Raw genomic sequence first — 20,641 nt, 5'->3', positions numbered from 1 at the left:
TTGGGGTTCCTCAAGGACCAGTCCTAGGCCCCCTCCTCTTTTCTTTGTATACTGCCCCTATTGGACAAAATCAGTAGATTTGGGTTCCAGTACCATCTCTATGCTGATGACACCCAATTATACAGTTCTTCTCCTGATATCACGCCTGCCTTTTTAGAAAACACCAGTGATTGTCTTACTGCTGTCTCTAACATCATGTCCTCCCTCTATCTGAAACTGAACCTGCAAAAAAACTGAACCTGCAAAAAAACTGAACCTGCAAAAAAACTGAACCTGCAAAAAAACTGAACCTGCAAAAAAACTGAACCTGCAAAAAAACTGAACCTGCAAAAAAACTGAACCTGCAAAAAAACTGAACCTGCAAAAAAACTGAACCTGCAAAAAAACTGAACCTGCAAAAAAACTGAACCTGCAAAAAAACTGAACCTGCAAAAAAACTGAACCTGCAAAAAAACTGAACCTGCAAAAAAACTGAACCTGCAAAAAAACTGAACCTGCAAAAAAACTGAACCTGCAAAAAAACTGAACCTGCAAAAAAACTGAACCTGCAAAAAAACTGAACCTGCAAAAAAACTGAACCTGCAAAAAAACTGAACCTGCAAAAAAACTGAACCTGCAAAAAAACTGAACCTGCAAAAAAGCTGAACCTGCAAAAAAACAGAACCTGCAAAAAAACAGAACCTGCAAAAAAACAGAACCTGCAAAAAAACAGAACCTGCAAAAAAACAGAACCTGCAAAAAAACTGAACTCTTGTTCTCTCCCTCTACTAACCTACCTTTGCCTGACATTGCCATCTACGTGTGTGGTTCCACTATTACTCCCAAGCAACATGCCCGCTGCCTTGGGGTCATCCTTGATTCCGAGCTTTCATTCACCCCCCACATCCGATCATTGGCTCGCTCTTATCTGCATCTCAAAAACATTTCTAGAATTCGCCCTTTTCTTACTTTTGACACTGTAAAAACTCTTACTGTTTTACTCATTCATTCTCGTCTTGACTTTTGTATCTCTCTCTTAAATCTGCCTCCCTCTTACCAAATTCTCCCCGCTCCAATCTGTCCTGAATGCTGCTGCCAGGATTATATTCCTCACCAACCGTTACACCGATGCCTCTACCTTGTGCCAGTCATTACACTGGTTACCCATCCACTTCAGAATCCAGTACAAAACTATTACCCTCATCTACAAAGCACTCCATGGCTCAGCACCACCCTACATCTCCTCCCTGGTCTCAGTCTACCACCCTACCTGTGCTCTCCGTTCTGCTAATGACCTGAGGTTAGCATCGTCACTAATCAGAACCTCCCACTCCCGTCTCCAAGACTTTTCACGTGCTTCGCCAATTCTTTGGAATGCACTACCCAGGTTAATACGATTAATCCCCAGTTTTAAGCGTGGCCTAAAAAAACATTTGTTCAGACTGGCCTACCACCTCAACGCATTAACCTAGCTATCCCTGTGTGGCCCCCCAAAAAATAAAAAAATCAGGTTCCTCGCATCATGTTCTCATACACTTCATGCAGTTAATAGCCCTCGTTGTCTGTACTGCTACATACTTAGGCTGTTAACTGGTTCATGCAGCTTTACATGAACACCCGATTCTTACACTATGGCTGGTCCGAACAATGAAAGCAATTGTTACCATCCACCTCTAGTGTCTCCCTTTTTCCTATAGATTGTAAGCTTGCGAACTGGGCCCTCATTACTCTTGGTATCTATTTTGAACTGTGATTTTGTTATGCAGTAATGTCTATTGTCTGTACAAATCCCCTCTATAATTTGTAAAGCGCTGCGGAATACATTGGCGCTATATAAATAAAATTATTATTATTAATAATAATATATTACAATGCTGTGAGGATCAGAACTATTAATGAAGGAGCCCAGAGTATACAGCTCGTTAACATACTGTATACAGCTGTATCATGCTGTATGTGCAGCAAAGGGCCGGATATACCCATGACACTGTGGACATGTGCTGTAGGTGCAGACAGGTAGAGGACCGGATAGATATACACATAGGACACTGTGGACATGTGCTGTACGTGCAGACGACCGGACATATACACATAGGACACCGTGGACATGTGCTGTATGCGCAGACAGACAGAGGACCGGATATATACACATAGGACACCGTGGACATGTGCTGTATGCGCAGACAGACAGAGGACCGGATATATACACATAGGACACTGTGGATATGTGCTGTACGTGCAGACAGGCAGGGGTGTGCGCATTGTCAGGACTGAGTGGCACTTATAAGGTACAGACTCTCCTAATTATTTTCCGCTGTCAGCACTTTGCACACTGTTGCCCTATGTATGGGCTTTTTGCTGCTTGATTTATTTGATCACGCTTCTTCATTGATTTTTTTTTTTTGCAATAGGGATAATTAGTCTTACCGGTAATTCGGTTTCTAGGAACCTTCCACGACAGCAGTATCAGAGGTTGTCTCCCCGCCCTAATAGGGGACAGGAAACAAAGAGGTTAAATACCACTCCCCTTCCTGCAACCACCAGTGTTTTTTTCTGGACACAGTAGCATGAATAGTTACCACTTAAGTGCAGGAATCATCTAATAAATACATTAGATAGGGAGGGAAATTAGTGCTGTTATGGAAGGTTCCTAGAAACCGAATTACCGGTAAGACTAATTCTATTTTCTCCAGTCACCTTCCACGACAGTAGTATCGGAGTAATACCAACCGCTAATTTCTTTAGGGAGGGACAACTGCTTGGAGAACACGTCTGCCAAACGATAGGTCCCTATTGAAGTTGAGCCTGTATTGTCTGGTGAATGTATGGACTGACGACCAGGTGGCGGCTCTGCATATCTGCTCCGATGATGCGTTTCCCCTCTCTGCCCAGGAAGTCGAGACTGAATGGGTAGAGTGGGCTTTAAGTGAAGCTGGAGGTGTAAGCTTCTGTGATGAGTATGCAAGACTAATGGCATTTTTAATCCAATTCGCGATGGTGCTTTTGGCTGCTTTCTTTCCCTTATTTCGTCCTGACCACTGGATGAACAGGTTTTGGTCCAACCTCCAACTTTCTGTCTGTTGGAGGTAGAATAGGACCACTCTACGGACGTCCAGGGTGTGAAAGGCTTCTTTTGGATTAGAAGGATTTGGACAGAATGAGGGTAATATGATGTCTTGATTTCTGTGGAAGTCCGAGACTACCTTAGGCATAAAGGAAGGGTCTAATTTGAGGACTATACTGTCCATGGTTATGGTCAGGAATGGCTCCTGGACTGATAAGGCCTGTAGTTCCCCTATGCGCCTGGCGGTAGTGATAGCTACCAGGAAGACGGTCTTAAGGGTCAGAACTTTTAAGCTGGAGGCTGAAAGGTGTTCAAAGGGGTCACCGGTCAGACCTTTTAAGACAAGGTTTAAGTCCCAAGGAGGGGTGTGGACGTGAAGTCTCGGACGGATTCTAGTTGCCGATGTTATGAATCGCTTGATCCATGTCGAAGAAAGACGCAAGAGCTGACACCTGAACCTTTAAAGTACTAGGTGAAAGACCCAGTTCCAAGCCCTTCTGGAGGAATTGAAGGATCTGTGCAATATTTGGATTGAATGGATCCGGCCTATTCGGGAAACACCATGACGAAAATCTTTTCCAGACTTTGCCATAAATGGCGTTAGTTATGGGCTTCCTACTCTTTTGTAGGGTTTCGATTACTTCCTGTGAGAGACCTCTGGCCTTCAGGATCTCGGCCTCAATAGCCAGGCTGCTAGTTTTAGCTTGTGTAGGTCCGGATGGATCAGGGGACCTTGTTGGAGAAGGTCGCGTCTTTGGGGGAAGCAGAATCGGGCCCTCTAGACACATACTTGTTAGTGCGCTGAACCAGCTTCCCCCTGGCCACCATGGGGCTATCAGAATCGTTGTAACTTGATCTATCCCGATCTTCTGTAATGTTCGGGGTAGCAAAGGGATTGGCGGGAAGACATATGCCAGGGTAAACTCCCAGGGGTGGGAGAAAGCGTCCAGTCCCTGCGCCTCGTTTGAGGTGGTCAGGGAGAAGATGTTTGATTTTGTATTCCGGTTGTTGGCGAACAGGTCCACATCGGGAGTTCCCCACCTCTGGACTAAGGATAGGAATACATCCTGATTTAGAGACCATTCTCCTGGATGGAAGTCCCTCCTGCTGAGGTAATCCGCCTGGGAGTTGTCCAATCCCTTTATATGAACTGCGGAGATGGACAGAAGGCGATTCTCTGCCCAGGAAAAAAATCCTTCCAGCCGTTATCTTTAGGCTCAAATGTCCTGTGCCCCCTTGGTGCCGAAGATAGGCCACAGTGGTCATATTGTCGGACATCACCCGTACATGGTGACCTTGGATGAGGGCAGATGCGGCTCTTAGCGCCTCCTCCACTGCATTTAATTCCCTCAGATTTGAGGAGCTGTGTCTTACATCTGGGCCCCACAGCCCCTGAAAGTGGGAGCCTTCGATCACGGCGCCCCAACCTCTCTGATTTGCCTCTGTCGTGAGTACTCTGAGAGGAGTCTGATCCCAGCTGACACCCCGATGTAGGTTTTGGGAGTTCGGCCACCATGAGAGGGAAGATCTCACATGAGAGGGAAGGGGAATCTTCCTGGTTAGAGCCATCCGGTGACCTCTTGAATACGTCAGGATGAGAGACTGCTGAATTCTTGTATGGGCTTGGGCCCAGGAGACTGCCTGGATGCACGATGTCAATGAACCCAGGATTGACAGAGTCTCTTAGAGTCTGTTTTTTTTGGCTTCGGAACCTGGAGATCCTGTGGATAAGATCGATCCGACGGTCTTTGGGTAGAAAGGACATCCGTTTCTCCGAGTCCAGAAGAACTCCTAGGAATTTCTTCCGTGGAGATGGTCGGAGATCTGATTTTGCCAAATTTGGGATCCACCCGAGTGACTTTAGGGCATCGAGGACCTTCGTCACATCCTGATTGAGACGCGAAGCGGATGGGGCGATGATGAGAAAGTCGTCCAAGTATGGAATTACACAGACCCCTAGTTGACGGATAAAGATTACCGCTTCTGACAATCTTGGTGAAGACTCAGGGAGCAGATGAGACTCCGAATGGAAGGACATTGAATTGGTAATGGCTGACTAGCTTGTTTTGGGAAATCGCGAACCTGAGGAACCTTCTGTGATCTGGATGTATTGGCACATGATAGTATGCGTCCCTCAGGTCCAGCGTCGCCATTACCCAGTCCTGACCAATCAGCGGGATTGCTGATTTGATTGATTCCATTTTGAATCTTCAGTACTTAATTATCTGATTTAGAGGTTTCAGGTTTATTATGATAAAGTGTTTCCCAGAGGGTTTTTCACCAGAAAAAGGTGGGAATAGTGACCTTCTCCTATTTCCTGATGTGGTACCTGGGAAATTACCTCTGCTTGAAGCAGGCTTAGAATATCCATCAGAGATTCTCGAAGTCCTGGAGACTGTAGAGAAGTGATGGTTAGACGGTGAGGAGGAGGACTCTCGAACTCCAATTTTAGGCCCTCTCGAATGGTACGCAGAACCCACTGATCCGTGGTGATCGTCTGCCACTGGGAGAGGAATCGCGAGAGTCGACCCCCGACCGGAGAGCAATCATTGCTTCTCAGAGGTCTGCTGGGGTTGGGGGACCAGGATATTTCTGGTTTTCCCCCCTTTGGGGTAGCTCCACCGACCCGATTTGCCTTTGCCCCTGTAATTTTGTTGGGGAGCTTGGTCACGGGGGGGAACGAAAAAAACGCTTTCTAGGGTTCTTTTGTTCCGGAAGGACTTTCTTCTTATCCGAAGCTTTGTCCAAGATTTCATCCAGGACAGGCCCAAATACATAATGACCCTGGAAGGGAATACCATAAAGCTTGGATTTTGAGGTAATATCCGCTCCCCAGAATTTAAGCCATAAAGCCCTCCTAGCCGAATTAGTGAGGACAGCTTATCTAGCGGCTACTCGTTCCGATTCTGCGGAAGCGTCCGCGAGGAATCCAGTCGTCTTCTGAAGCCGAGGGAGGGAATTAAGAATCTCTTCCCTAGGAGTACCTTGTACAAGGTGATTCTCCAAGGTACGCAGCCAGAGAAACAAAGATCTGGCTACACATATTGAAGCCACGTTAGAGCTCAGCAAATTGGTTGAAGTGTCCCAAGATTTCCTCAATAGGCTCTCAGTTTTCCGATCCATGGGATCTTTAAGCTGAGAGGAATCTTCAAAGGGTAGAGCCGTTTTTTTGGTTACCCGTGACACTTGCACATCCACTTTGGGCATTTCTAGTAGGGAACAGTCTCCTTCAAGGGGAAAACGATTCTTAAACTCCGATGGGACGTTTAACCCCTTTTCTGGTAAGCCCCACTCATGGAGGATAAGACCTTCGATATTTTCGTGAATGGGGAATCCCTTCACTGATTTAGGTTTCAAGCCCCCGAACATGTCATCCTGTACTGAATGACCCTCTACCTCGTCTTCTACTCCCATGGTGCCCCTCACCATGGACACTAACTCTTCCATATCCTCAGAGGAGAAGAGATATTTTTTATTGTCAGATTTGGGAGCGGAAGTAGAACCTTCATTCTCCCAACTGTCGTCTGAACCCGAGTTATGTATGTCGCCCGACTACCGGGGCCATCTTCCTTTTCTTAGGAGGGGGAGGCTGTGGTGTTGGGGTTTGAGAAAAGGCCGCCATGGAGGACTGAACCTCTTGTCTAATGAGGGTTCTGATGCTGTCCATGAGTGAGGGCTGTTCACTACGCAGGACTTCGTCTGTGCATGGTTGGCAGAGCTTTTTCTACGTGGAGGGAAGCTTAGATGCACATGCAGCACACTTACGGCTGGGCATTTTATCCTTCCTATGGGCAGGGACCTTGTCTCCCCAAAACGAGAGAGAAAGGTGGACTAAGACACTTGAATTTTTTTAAAAATGGACAGCAAGGGACATCATCCCACTACTTACAGTAGGGGGGTGTACACTGGGCTCCACAGGAGCAGAGAGTAGGGGTTTGTCGCCGTCCATATGGTCAGTGGTCCAGTCAAGAGGGTCACAGACAGAAGGTCTTACCTGGAGGCTTCCCCAGCCAGGAATAAATACTTATCGAAGCTCCCAGCGAATTTCGTGCTCCTCCTCATTAGTGTCCATGGGGGAGGGGGGGTCAGAGACGCCCGTCGTGGCTGCCGCTGGATGTCCTGGGCAGGGGACGCCGGCCGACGCGCGTGGGAGCTTCAGCGTATGGAGGCGAAGAAACCGGAAGTTTGGGTACTCGTCACTTCCGGTACACGCGCGTCATCCATCAGCAGCTGCGGAGGAAGCCGGGAAGCTGCAGGAGGAACCCGGTGCACCGCACCGCGCCCTGCTTTGCCTCCCGAAAAAGGTGCGGGTAGGGCGGGTGGAGGTCTCAAGTCACGCGGTAGACGCGGAGATGGGAGCAGTCCAAGGAGGAGGAGAGGGGAGCTCCAGACCTCAACTGCCCGGCTTCAGGTAACAGTGCTCCCGATCGCCGGCCACGGCAGCACTATCAGAACCTCTTCATGCCCCATAGGGGACAGGAAAAACACTGGTGGTTGCAGGAAGGGGAGGGGTATTCAACCTCTGTTTCCTGTCCCCTATTAGGGCGGGGAGACAACCTCCGATACTGCTGTCGTGGAAGGTGACTGGAGAAACATGATTTGCTTGCACTTTGCACACTGTTGCCCTACGTATGGGCTTTTTGTTGCTTGATTCATCTGATCACGTTTCTTTATTGATTTTTCGCAATAGTGATACATGATCTGTTAGTTAATCTAGGGGTCAATGGGATCACTCATGTAGTTTTTTTGATCGTATCTAGTTTCACAGGAGATCTGCACAGTACAGACCAAATGTTTGGACACACGTTCTCATTTAAAGATTTTTCTTTATTTTCATGATTATGAAAATTGTAAATTCACACTGAAGGCATCAAAACTATGAATTAACACATATGGAATTATATACTTAACAAAAAAGTGAGAAACAACTGAAAACATATCTTATATTCTAGGTTCTTCACAGTAGCAACCTTTTGCTATGATGACTGCTTTGCACACTCTTGGCATTCTCTTGATGAGCTTCAAGATGTAGTCACCGGAAATGGTTTTCACTTCACAGGTGTGCCCTGTAAGGTTTAATAAGTGGGAATTCTTGCCTTATAAATGGGGTTGGTACCATCAGTTGTGTTGAGCAGAAGTCTGGTGGATACACAGCTGATTTTTTATTATGGCAAGAAAAAAAACAGCTAAGTAAAGAAAACTGAGTGACTATCATTACTTTAAGAAATGAAGGTCAGTCAGTCCGAAAAATTGGGAAAATTTTGAAAGTGTCCCCAAGTGCAGTTGCAAAAACCATCAGGCGCTACAAAGAAACTGGCTCACATGAGAACCGCCCCAGGAAAGGAAGACCAAGAGTCACCTCTGCTTCTGAGGATAAGTTTATCAGAGTCACCAGCCTCAGAAATCGCAGGTTAACAGCAGTTTAGATTAGAGACCAGGTCAATGCCACACAGAGTTCTAGCAGCAGACACATCTCTACAACAACTGTTAAGAACAGACTTTGTGCAGCAGGCCTTCATGGTAAAATAGGTGCTAGGAAACCACTGCTAAGGACAGGCAACAAGCAGAAGAGACTGGTTTGGGCTAAAGAACACAAGGAATGGACATTAGACCAGTGGAAATCTGTGCTTTGTTCTGATGAGTCCAAATTTGAGATCTTTGGTTCCAACCACCGTGTCTTTGTGCGACGCAGAAAAGGTGAACGGATGGACTCTACATGCCTGGTTCTCACCGTGAAGCATGGAGGAGGTGTGATGGTGCGGGGGTGCTTTGCTGGTGACACTGTTGGGGATTTCTTCAAAATTGAAGGCATACTGAACCAGCATGGCTCCCACAGCATCTTGCAGCAGCATGCTATTCCATCCGGTTTGCGTTTAGTTGGACCATCATTTATTTTTCAACAGGACAATGACCCCAAACACACCTCCAGGCTGTGTAAGGGCTATTTGACCAAGAAGGAGAGTGATGGGGTGCTACGCCAGATGACCTGGCCTCCACAGTCACCAGACCTGAACCCAATCGAGATGGTTTGGGGTGAGCTGGAGTGCAGAGTGAAGGCAAAAAGCCGGATTACTTACCGGTAATGCTCTTTTAATGAGTCCACGACAGCACCCCACATGAGAGAGAGGGATCCGCCCCATAGGAACAGGAAACCTACAGAATAAAAGGAGGCGGTCCCCTCTCCTCAGTTTAGTTTACAGAGTACAAAAAGGGAACCGCAAAAGTTTTAGTATTAATTCTTATTCAGCAACATAAAATATCTTAAACTCTATACAACCATTATTTGTGAATTTAAAAGAAAGAGCTGTGCATAACTTAGGGAGGGTAGTAAATGGGTGCTGTCGTGGACTCATTAAAAGAGCATTACCAATAAGTAATGCGGCTTTTTACCCTTCGCCACGACAGCACCCCACATGAGAGATTTTCAGAGTGTCATTTATTTGGGTGGGATTACTGTACTAAGGACAGCTCTACCAAAGGTCAGATCAGAAGATGTAGATTTAAATCCCACGGAGGTAGACGGGGAATATGGACCGGTTTACTACGTTCACAAGATTTTATGAATCTGGAGATCCACCTATTAGCTGCTATATTGCATCCATATAGGGCTCCTAATGCCGAGACCTGAACTCTTAAGGTATTTGCAGATAGGCCTAATTCTCGGCCTTTTTGCAAGAACTCTAGAATAGGTGTGATCGGAACTTGCTTAGTGAACGGTACTGTGTAAAAATCTAAAAATTTATTCCATACCCTACTATATATTAGGGTGGTAGATCTTTTTCTGCTCAGTAAGAGGGTGTTTACTAGTTCTACTGAGAACCCTCTTGAACTTAATAGTTGCCTCTCAAATTCCACGCCGTCAAGTGAAGACCTTTCACTTGCGGGTGGAAAAAGGGGCCCTGGAACAGCAGCTCCTTGTCTGATGGGAGAATCCATGGGTCGCATAGGCACATGGTCTGGAGACAAGAGAACCATGGTCTTTTCGGCCAGAACGGTGCAATGAGGATCACTCTTGCTTGTTCCCTCCTGATTTTTCTGATCACTAGTGGAATCAGAGACATCGGAGGAAAGGCGTATGCCAGTTTGAACCTCCAAAAATGGTGGAGAGAGTCCAATATATCTGGGTGATCCATGAAGTTCAGGGAAGCGAACCTTTTTACTTGCCGATTGTCTCTTGTGGCAAATAGGTCTATTTGTGGTATCCCCCATGATTCTGTTATCATTCTGAATATGGATTTGTTTAAGGTCCATTCCCCTTGACGTAACTCGTTCCGGCTGAGGTAGTCTGCCCTGATGTTCTCTACACCTCTGATGTGCAGGGCTATTAGGGATGTGAGATGAGTCTCTGCCAGCTGGAAGATGTCTGCTGCTATGGTCATTAGACTTCCTGACCTTGTACCACCCTGACGGTTCACATATGCCACTGTGGTGGAATTGTCTGAGTAAATTCTTACATTTGCTCCTTGAATCTACGGAAGAAAATGATTTAAGGCATATCCTACCGCTTTTAACTCTTTCCAATTGGAGGAACACGCCAATTCTGCCTGGTCCCAAGTATCTTTGGCCAGACTATCTTCCATATGCGCACCCCATCCAATCGGGCTGGCGTCGGTGGTAATTATCTTAGACGGGTCTATTATCCATGGTACACCCCCTGAAAGGTGTTCCATATCTAGCCAACAGGATAGAGATTCTAAGACATCTTTGGAAAGAGTTATTTTACTTTCCAGATGTCCATCTTTTCCCTGAGCTGACAATACTTCCTACTGTAATTGACGGGTATGAAATTGTGCCCACGGTACAGCTGGGATACATGAGGATAATGATCCCATTAAGGACATGGCTTTTCTTAGTGCCATGTAGGGGTTGTTTATTGCCTCTGATACCCTCGATTGTATAGTCAGTCTTTTTGACTGAGGAAGGAAGCATTTCTGACTTACGGAGTCTAGCTGGATTCCTAGAAATGTTTGAACGGTTTCTGGATTCAGCCGGGACTTTTCAAAGTTGACGATCCAACCTAACTCCTGTAGGGACGAGATCGTATTAGATAAACGAACTTTACACTGAAGTATAGAGTTTCCTACTACTAAAAAATCATCTAGGTAGGGTATTATCAAGGTGTCCCGTTGGCGTAGGTGAGCCATCACTTCTAATATCACCTTAGTGAAGATGCGGGGAGCCATAGAAAGCCCAAAAGGCATTGCTACATACTGAAAGTGACAAACCTGTCCCTCCAGGATGACTGCTACCCTTAGGTACTGCTGATGCTTGGCATGTATAGGAAGATTATAATAGGCATCTTTTAAGTCTATTCCGGCCATGACACACCTAGGGAATAAGAGTTTTATGGTAGAACTAATGGATTCCATTTTGAAGGTATGATTACGTAAGCAAGGAATTTAATTTGAGATTTATGATAGTTCTGAACGAACCATCTGGCTTATTGATCAAGAATAAAGGGGAATAGAACCCTTTCCCTTCTTGATCCTGGGGAACTTCTATCAGGACTTTTTTAGATAGAAGAGATAGGATCTCTGATTCCAGAGCCCTTTGTTGATCTCGTCCTTTTGGTGATGCTACTATAAAAGAATCCCAAGTGATTCGATCAAACTCCAATTTTAGGCCGTATTGCACAATGTCCAGAATCCATTGGCTAGATGTTATTTGTTCCCATTTGGGAAGGAAGAATTTTAATCTGCCGCCCACTTTCTGGTTAGCGGTATTTGCGTTTTGGATTATGGGATCCGCTAAAAAAGGCACCTTTTTGCTTTGGGTCTTTCGTCTCCCATCGCTCCCTTTGCTCGAACGGTTTGTTCCTGGTAAAGGGGTGTCTTCTGAAGGCTCTCCAGTAAGACGGAAGATATTGGTTAGGGAAGCCTTTCTTCCTTTCTCCTGCTTTATTCAGGAGTTCATCCAGCGTCTTTCCAAAAAGGAACTCACCCTGGCAGGGGATCGCACAAAGTTTTGCTTTGGCCTGTGCGTCCCCTTTCCAGTTTTTTTAACCAGAGTGCTCGCCGGGCTGTGTTCACTAGGCCGGCTGACCTGGCTGCTAGGCGTAGCGAATCCACGGAGGCATCAGCCAGGAATGCTACTGCTTCTTTAATTAGAGGGAATTTCGGCAGGATTGACTCTCTCGAAGTTCTACCTCTAATCTGTTCCTCCAGTTGCTCCATCCACACTAGTAGCGACCTTGCAGTGCAGGTAACTAGATATGGCGGGCCTAAACGCCCCCGTGTTAGCTTCCCACGATCTTTTTAGTAAAGCTTCTGCTTTACGGTCCAGTGGGTCTGTCAGGACCCCGGAATCCTCCACTGGTAATACCGACTGCTTGGTTGTAGAGGCTACTGCGGCATCAACCTTCGGCACCTTTGACCAGGAGTTCAGCTCCTCGTCGCTGAAACGATAGCGTCTTTTAGAGGATGATGGTAGGAAACCTCTTGTGTTTCGCTTCTCCCATTCTTTTTTAATAATTTCTTTAATAGTTGGTATGACGGGGAAGGATCTACGTTTTTTCTGCCCTAACCCCGCAAACATTATGTCTTGAGCTGATTTTTTCTCCTTCTCGTCTGAGCACCCCATCGTGCTCCTGACAGATTTCACTAAATTATCCACACTGCTATTGGGAAGACAAAGCCCCCCTTCAGTTTCGGATGAGCTCGGCTGAAATCCTGATTCGTCCGAGGATATATGCACATCCTCTGACTCTGAACTAACTGGAGATCGGGACCTGCTAGGCCGACGGGTACTGGTGCTACTTGTCTGCGCCAAACCCTGCATTTCTTCCCGGATTATGGCTCTGACATCTGATGGAGTCATTATATTCTCCTGCCGCAAGGTTTGTGTGATACATTCTGAACATAATTTTTTAGCATAATCATCCGGGAGGGGCTGCGTACATAAAGCACATTCCTTGTGCTTGGACTTGTGTGTCCTTTTCTTAGTCTAGAGGAAGGGATACAGGAGGAACATATATCAGCATATAGGAAGAGATTCTTTTAAAAACTCACCCAGTGAAGCTGACAGGTACCGGTTCTGGAGGCGGATTTCGTTTGGTGGTAGATCCCTTCTCTGGAGGTCGACCACCACTCTTTGTGCTGCTCCTAACGCTTCTCTCCTTGCTGGGAGAACGCTGTTCTGCTGCGGGCAGGTGCGCTTCGTCGGCCGGTGAAGCCATCTTACACACACCGGTCCGACGCCAGCGCTGCTTTTTAAATCTGCCGCCGAATTCTCCTGCCTCCCCGGACCGACCCGGAAGTGCTCCAGCGACTTCCGGGTTAGACGCGCCGCTCCTCACTTACCATGCGGCGGTCAGAAGTATTAAGCTGGCCGCCGCAGCGCGCGCGTCCTCATGGTGCCGGGCGGACCCACGGTGACCGGACCCGGACCATGGATGTTTGGCCAGACGAGGGGGGAGGCTGCAAGCAGGGGCTCCCCCGCCGCTGCTTCTTGAACCGCAGCCCCTGCCGTTCCCTCGGACACAGGCGCAGGCGGGTGCATGGCCCAGGGATCCTCTTCATCTGTAGGTAAGCCGGGATCCCTATAGGAACAGGAAACCTAAACTGAGGAGGAGAGGGGACCGCCTCCTTTTATTCTGTAGGTTTCCTGTTCCTATGGGGCGGATCCCTCTCTCTCTCATGTGGGGTGCTGTCGTGGCGAAGGGTAAAAGGGCCAACAAGTGCTAAGCATCTCTGGGAACTCATTCAAGATTGTTGGAAGACCATTTCCGGTGACTTCCTCTTGAAGCTCATCAAGAGAATGCCAAGAGTGTGCAAAGCAGTCATCAAAGCAAAAGGTCGCTACTTTGAAGAACCTTGAATATAAGATATATTTTCAGTAGTTTCACACATTTTTTGTTAAGTATATAATTCTACATTTGTTAATTCATAGTTTTGGTGCCTTCAGGGTGAATGTACAATTTTCATAGTCATGAAAATACAGAAAAATCTTTAAATGAGGTGTGTCCAAACTTTTGGCCTGTCCACTAAAAAAAATAAAAATATATTATATATATATATATATATATATATATATATATTATATATATATATATATATATATATATATATATATATATACACACACACACACACACCCTGGGTGCCTCTTATTCCTTAGGTTTCAATATAGTAATGATTTTACGCATACTTGCTTTTATTATTCCTTGTCCTAAAATATGTGCACACGATGTATGTTGTATTTTAACAGTTACAAATAAAGCTTATTTAACTCTATCCTTGCTAGTGCTTCCTTGGGTTCTGCTCCATAGTTCTGGTGATTGGTTTTACACTAATAGTTGAGTGGTTTCCACTTTTTTTGCTGCACTGGGGAGGAATTTATAATTTCACTGTTAGACACTCATGTATGGATTGCATTGATTATTTTTGAAAGTCCTCTGAGGTGTATACATTATTGCTTAACATGTGCTGTATGTGCAGACAGGCAGAGGACCGGATATATACACAGGACACTGGACATGTGCTGTATGTGCAGACAGGCAGAGGACTGGATATATACACATAGGACACTGTGGACATGTGCTGTATGTGCAGACAGGCAGAGGACCGGATATATACACATAGGACACTGCGGACATGTGCTGTATGTGCAGACAGACAGAGGGCCGGATATATACACACATAGGACTCTGCGGACACCTGCACACAGGCAGAGGACCGGATATATACACAGGACACTGGACATGTGCTGTATGTGCAGACAGGCAGAGGACTGGATATATACACATAGGACACTGTGGACATGTGCTGTATGTGCAGACAGGCAGAGGACCGGATATATACACATAGGACACTGTGGACATGTGCTGTATGTGCAGACAGGCAGAGGACCGGATATATACACATAGGACACTGTGGACATGTGCTGTATGTGCAGACAGGCAGAGGACCGGATATATACACATAGGACACTGTGGACGTGCTGTATGTGCAGACAGGCAGAGGACCGGATATATACACATAGGACACTGTGGACATGTGCTGTATGTGCAGACAGGCAGAGGACCGGATATATATACACACATAGGACACTGTGGACATGTGCTGTATGTGCAGACAGGCAGAGGACCGGATATATACACATAGGACACTGTGGACATGTGCTGTATGTGCAGACAGGCAGAGGACCGGATATATACACATAGGACACTGTGGACATGTGCTGTATGTGCAGACAGGCAGAGGACCGGATATATACACATAGGACTCTGTGGACATGTGCTGTATGCGCAGACAGGCAGAGGACCGGATATATACACATAGGACTCTGTGGACATGTGCTGTATGCGCAGACAGGCAGAGGACCGGATATATACACATAGGACTCTGTGGACATGTGCTGTATGTGCAGACAGGCAGAGGACCGGATATATATACACACATAGGACACTGCGGACATGTGCTGTATGCGCAGACAGGCAGAGGACCGGATATATACACATAGGACTCTGTGGACATGTGCTGTATGCGCAGACAGGCAGAGGACCGGATATATACACATAGGACACTGCGGACATGTGCTGTATGTGCAGACAGACAGAGGGCCGGATATATACACACATAGGACTCTGCGGACACCTGCACACAGGCAGAGGACTGACAAGTCTCCTCACACGACGTGCACTTCTGCAGGCAGAGTAGTAACTACCCAGAGCAACCACATCTGTCACCTCATTGGACGAGCACAAAATACAAAAGAAAGAAAAGATCTGATTGGTCATCTTGGGCCGCTCCAGTACTCCCCATTGAGCACTGTAACCAGATTCCAGTGCCGTACACTGCTGCACTACAGGTCCCAGCACGGCTCCGCCGCAGAGTGCAGTACTGTACTGTGCTGTACATATACATGCAGCTCGCAAAATGTCACCTCACGGCTCCGGAACTTACCGGCCCTGCAGCATTCTCTGCCGGTTTGGACACCTTCATGTCGGTGTCAGAGCCACTGAGTTCTCCGTCTTCTAGTTCTTCATCCTCCATCATTCCCCTGGTGCTCTCCTGCGCCATGACACTCGGCTGAGGCGGAATGACGTCACACTGCAGCGGGGAGGGGAACGTGTCACTTCCGGAAGAGAAAAAGGCGGGAAATCCGCTAGAAAGGAGGAGGTACCGCCACTGCTGTGCAATTGTGCAAAGGTAGAGAGGATATGAGCCTGTGAGGCTCCTTCCAGCAGCTCCGCTGTAGACAGGTCACGGCAGTGGTGACCGGAGTTGCTAGAGCGGGGTCCTCACAGGAACAACTCCAGTCTAGACGGCTCAGCACTGACCGGACTAGACTGGAGGGGATGCCAGGAGCTCCTTATAGACTCCATTGTGGAGGGGATCCCAGGAGCTCCTTATAGACTCCATTGTGGAGGGGATCCCAGGAGCTCCTTATAGACTCCATTGTGGAGGGGAAGCCAGGAGCTCCTTATAGACTCCATTGTGGAGGGGATCCCAGGAGCTCCTTATAGACTCCATTGTGGAGGGGATGCCAGGAGCTCCTTATAGACTCCATTGTGGAGGGGATGCCAGGAGCTCCTTATAGACTCCATTGTGGAGGGGATGCCAGGAGCTCCTTATAGACTCCATTGTGGAGGGGATCCCAGGAGCTCCTTATAGACTCCATTGTGGAGGGGATGCCAGGAGCTCCTTATAGACTCCATTGTGGAGGGGATCCCAGGAGCTCCTTATAGACTCCATTGTGGAGGGGATGCCAGGAGCTCCTTATAGACTCCATTGTGGAGGGGATGCCAGGAGCTCCTTATAGACTCCATTGTGGAGGGGATGCCAGGAGCTCCTTATAGACTCCATTGTGGAGGGGATGCCAGGAGCTCCTTATAGACTCCATTGTGGAGGGGATGCCAGGAGCTCCTTATAGACTCCATTGTGGAGGGGATGCCAGGAGCTCCTTATAGACTCCATTGTGGAGGGGATCCCAGGAGCTCCTTATAGACTCCATTGTGGAGGGGATCCCAGGAGCTCCTTATAGACTCCATTGTGGAGGGGATGCCAGGAGCTCCTTATAGACTCCATTGTGGAGGGGATCCCAGGAGCTCCTTATAGACTCCATTGTGGAGGGGATCCCAGGAGCTCCTTATAGACTCCATTGTGGAGGGGATGCCAGGAGCTCCTTATAGACTCCATTGTGGAGGGGATCCCAGGAGCTCCTTATAGACTCCATTGTGGAGGGGATGCCAGGAGCTCCTTATAGACTCCATTGTGGAGGGGAAGCCAGGAGCTCCTTATAGACTCCATTGTGGAGGGGATGCCAGGAGCTCCTTATAGACTCCATTGTGGAGGGGATCCCAGGAGCTCCTTATAGACTCCATTCTGGTCACCTCATTACAGAACGGTCAGTGACAGAAGTGAGGAGAATATTGAGGTGCAGTAATAATGATATTACAGTAGGGTTTTTTCTTGAAAAGAAATTGTGTATGTATATATAAATAAAGGGAACACTTAAACAACACAATGTAATACCACGTCAATCACACTTCTGTGAAATCAACCTGTCCAGATATAAAGCAACATTGGTTGCCCTCCATGTGATAGCCAGAGCTACCGAGATGAGATCCTCAGACTCCGGCCTGGATCACACGTGAGAAACACACCCAGTCTCCCATGTTAATACCCGGCACTGCCGCCGACACTTAGGAGCGGAGCGTGCAGCCACATAGCAATACATGCAGCCGCACGCTCCGCTCCCCAGTGCTGGCGGCAGTGACGGGTATTAACATGCAAGACTCTGGGGTGTTTCTCGCATGTGTGAACCCGGCCTCATTGTGAGACCATATGCAGGTGCCCTGGGTTCCTTCTGATTAGTGATGGGCCGTTCGTGAATGATCCGGTACAAAGAACTGGCTCCCCAGCAAGAGCCACTAAATTCTCAAAATGACTGTCACTGGGTGTAAAATGCCGTTCAGCATACATAACAACCGCCCAAACAAAACTCCACCCACTTGTCAATTTAATTGGATACAAGCAAGTGGGTGGAGTTTCTATCATGGGTGAACTGGGTTTTGGCCTCATTAACATCAGCTTAAAGGGAACCTGTCACCAGGTTTGGCTGATATGAGATGCGGTCATCACCTTTCAGGGCTTATCTACAGCATTCTACACTGCTCAAAAAAATAAAGGGAACACTAAAATCCCACATCCTAGATATCATTGAATGAAATATTCCAGTTATAAATCTTTATTCATTACATAGTGGAATGTGTTGAGAACAATAAAACCTAAAAATGATGAACGTAAATCACAACTAATATCCCACGGAGGTCTGGAGTTGGAATGATGCTGAAAATCAAAGTGGAAAATGAAGTTACAGGCTGATCCAACTTCAGTGGAAAGGCCTCAAGACAAGGAAATGATACTCAGTAGTGTTTGTGGCCTCCATGTGCCTGTATGACCTCCCTACAATGCCTGGGCATGCTCCAGATGAGGCGGCGGATGGTCTCCTGAGGGATCTCCGGCCAGACCTGGACTAAAGCATCCGCCAACTCCTGGACAGTCTGTGGTGCAACGTGACGTTGGTGTATGGTGCGAGACATGATGTCCCAGATGTGTTCAATCGGATTCAGGTCTGGGGAATGGGCGGTCCAGTCCATTGCTTCAATGCCTTCATCTTGCAGGAACTGCTGAAACACTCCAGCCACATGAGGTCTGGCATTGTCCTGCATTAGCAGGAACCCAGGGCCAACCGCACAAGCATATGGTCTTACAAGGGGTCTGAGGATCTAATCTCGGCACCTAATGGCAGTCAGGCTACCTCTGGCGAGCACATGGAGGGCTGTGCAGCCCTCCAAACAAATGCCACCCCACACCATTACTGACCCACTGCCAAACCGGTCATGCTGAAGGATGTTGCAGGCAGCAGATCGCTCTCCACGGCGTCTCCAGACTCTGTCACGTCTGTCACATGTGCTCAGTGTGAACCTGCTTTCATCTGCGAAGAGCACAGGGCGCTAGTGACGAATTTGCCAATCCTGGTGTTCTGTGGCAAATGGCAAGCGTCCTGCACGGTGTTGGGCTGTGAGCACAACCCCCATCTGTGGATGTCGGGCACTCAGACCATCCTCATGGTGTCAGTTTCTAACCATTTGTGGCCTGCTGGAGGTCATTTTGCAGGGTTCTGGCAGTGATCCTCCTGTTCCTCCTTGCACAAAGGCTGAGGTAGCTGTCCTGCTGCTGGGTTGTTGCCCTCTTACAGTCCCCTCCACATCTCCTGGTGTGCTGGCCTGTCTCCTGGTAGCGCCTCCAGCCTCTGGACACTACGCTGACAGACACAGCAAACCTTCTTACCACAGCTCGCATTGATATGCCATCCTGGATGAGCTGCACTATCTGAGCCACTTGTGTGGGTTGTAGAGTCCGTCTCATGCTACCACAAGTGTGAAAGCACAACCAGCATTCAAAAGTGACCAAAACATCAGCCAGAAAGCATTGGTACTGAGATGTGGTCTGTGGTCCCCACATGCAGAACCACTCCTTTATTGAGTGTGTCTTGATAATTGCCAATAATTTCCATCTGTTGTCTATTCCATTTGCACAACAGCATGTGAAATTGATTGTCAAACAGTGTTGCTTCCTAAGTGGACAGTTTGATTTCACAGAAGTTTGATTTACTTGGAGTTATATTCTGTTGTAAGTGTTCCCTTTATTTTTTTGAGCAGTGTATAATGCTGTATATCTTCTCCCAACCCGACTTGTAAGAGAGGAAAAATAACTTTTATTATACTCACCAGCGGGCAGAGGCGTAGCTAGGGTTTCAACTTAGGGGGGGCGAAACATCTGAGTGGGCCCCTAACCAGCTAACCCTGATTACAGCTACGGTTGCGCACTCTAGTTGTGAATAGAGGGGAACCTCAGAATATGACCCTACTGTTATTGAAAATAAATCTATATACAAAAACGAACATTGACTTTACCGCCATATTGTGACCATATGCAACTTTGATGGTCACAATACTCTGAGTGCCCCTATAACAATAATGCTTAAGTGCCCACTTAACATTTAATAATGTCCCCTAAGTTCCCCCATGTACTGCTCCATTATACACAGTATGGTGAGCTTAAAGCTTCCCTATACACAGTCTAAGGCCCCCACAGCTCCCCTATACACAGTATGGTGATTCTATAACTCCCCTATACACCGTATGATGTTCCCACTGCTCCCCTATTTACACAAAATGATGTTCCCACTGCTCCCCTCTACACAGTATGATACCACTGCTCCCCTATAGATAGTATGAGCCCAATGCTCCCCTATACACAGTATAATGCTGACAGAACTCCACTATAGAAAGTATAATGCCCCCCAGAGCTCCCCTGTATACAGTGTAATGGGCCAACAGCTCCCATATGCACAATATGCCTTCACAGTTTTCTATACACAGTATGATGGGCCGGCAGCTCCCGTCAAACAGTATGATGTCCCCCACAGTTCCCCTGTACACAGTATGATGGGCCCACAGCTTCCTTATACACAGTATGATGGGCCCACAGCTTCCTTATACACAGTATGATGGGCCCGCAGCTTCCCTTATACACAGTATCATGGGCTCGCAGCTCCCTTATTCACAGTATGATGGACCCACAGCTCCCA

At 47.3% G+C, this 20,641-nt stretch overlaps 1 protein-coding gene across 1 annotated transcript in view; it reads right to left on the bottom strand.

Annotated features, from left to right (window-relative positions):
- Positions 1-16,405, bottom strand: part of PHAX (phosphorylated adaptor for RNA export) — a 65,189-nt gene extending 48,784 nt beyond the window's left edge. Inside the window, exon 1 of the mRNA XM_077291224.1 lies at positions 15,946-16,405. Within this exon, the coding sequence (XP_077147339.1) occupies positions 15,946-16,062 (117 nt within the window). The 5' untranslated portion in view covers positions 16,063-16,405. The remainder of the gene's footprint in view (positions 1-15,945) is intronic.
- Between the last annotated feature and the right edge of the window lie 4,236 nt (positions 16,406-20,641).

Source organism: Ranitomeya variabilis, chromosome 1 (genome assembly GCF_051348905.1).
Source record: "Ranitomeya variabilis isolate aRanVar5 chromosome 1, aRanVar5.hap1, whole genome shotgun sequence".
Classification (NCBI taxonomy): domain Eukaryota; kingdom Metazoa; phylum Chordata; class Amphibia; order Anura; family Dendrobatidae; genus Ranitomeya; species Ranitomeya variabilis.
Note: the sequence above shows the minus strand (reverse complement) of the source record. Positions and strands in the feature narration are given on the sequence as shown.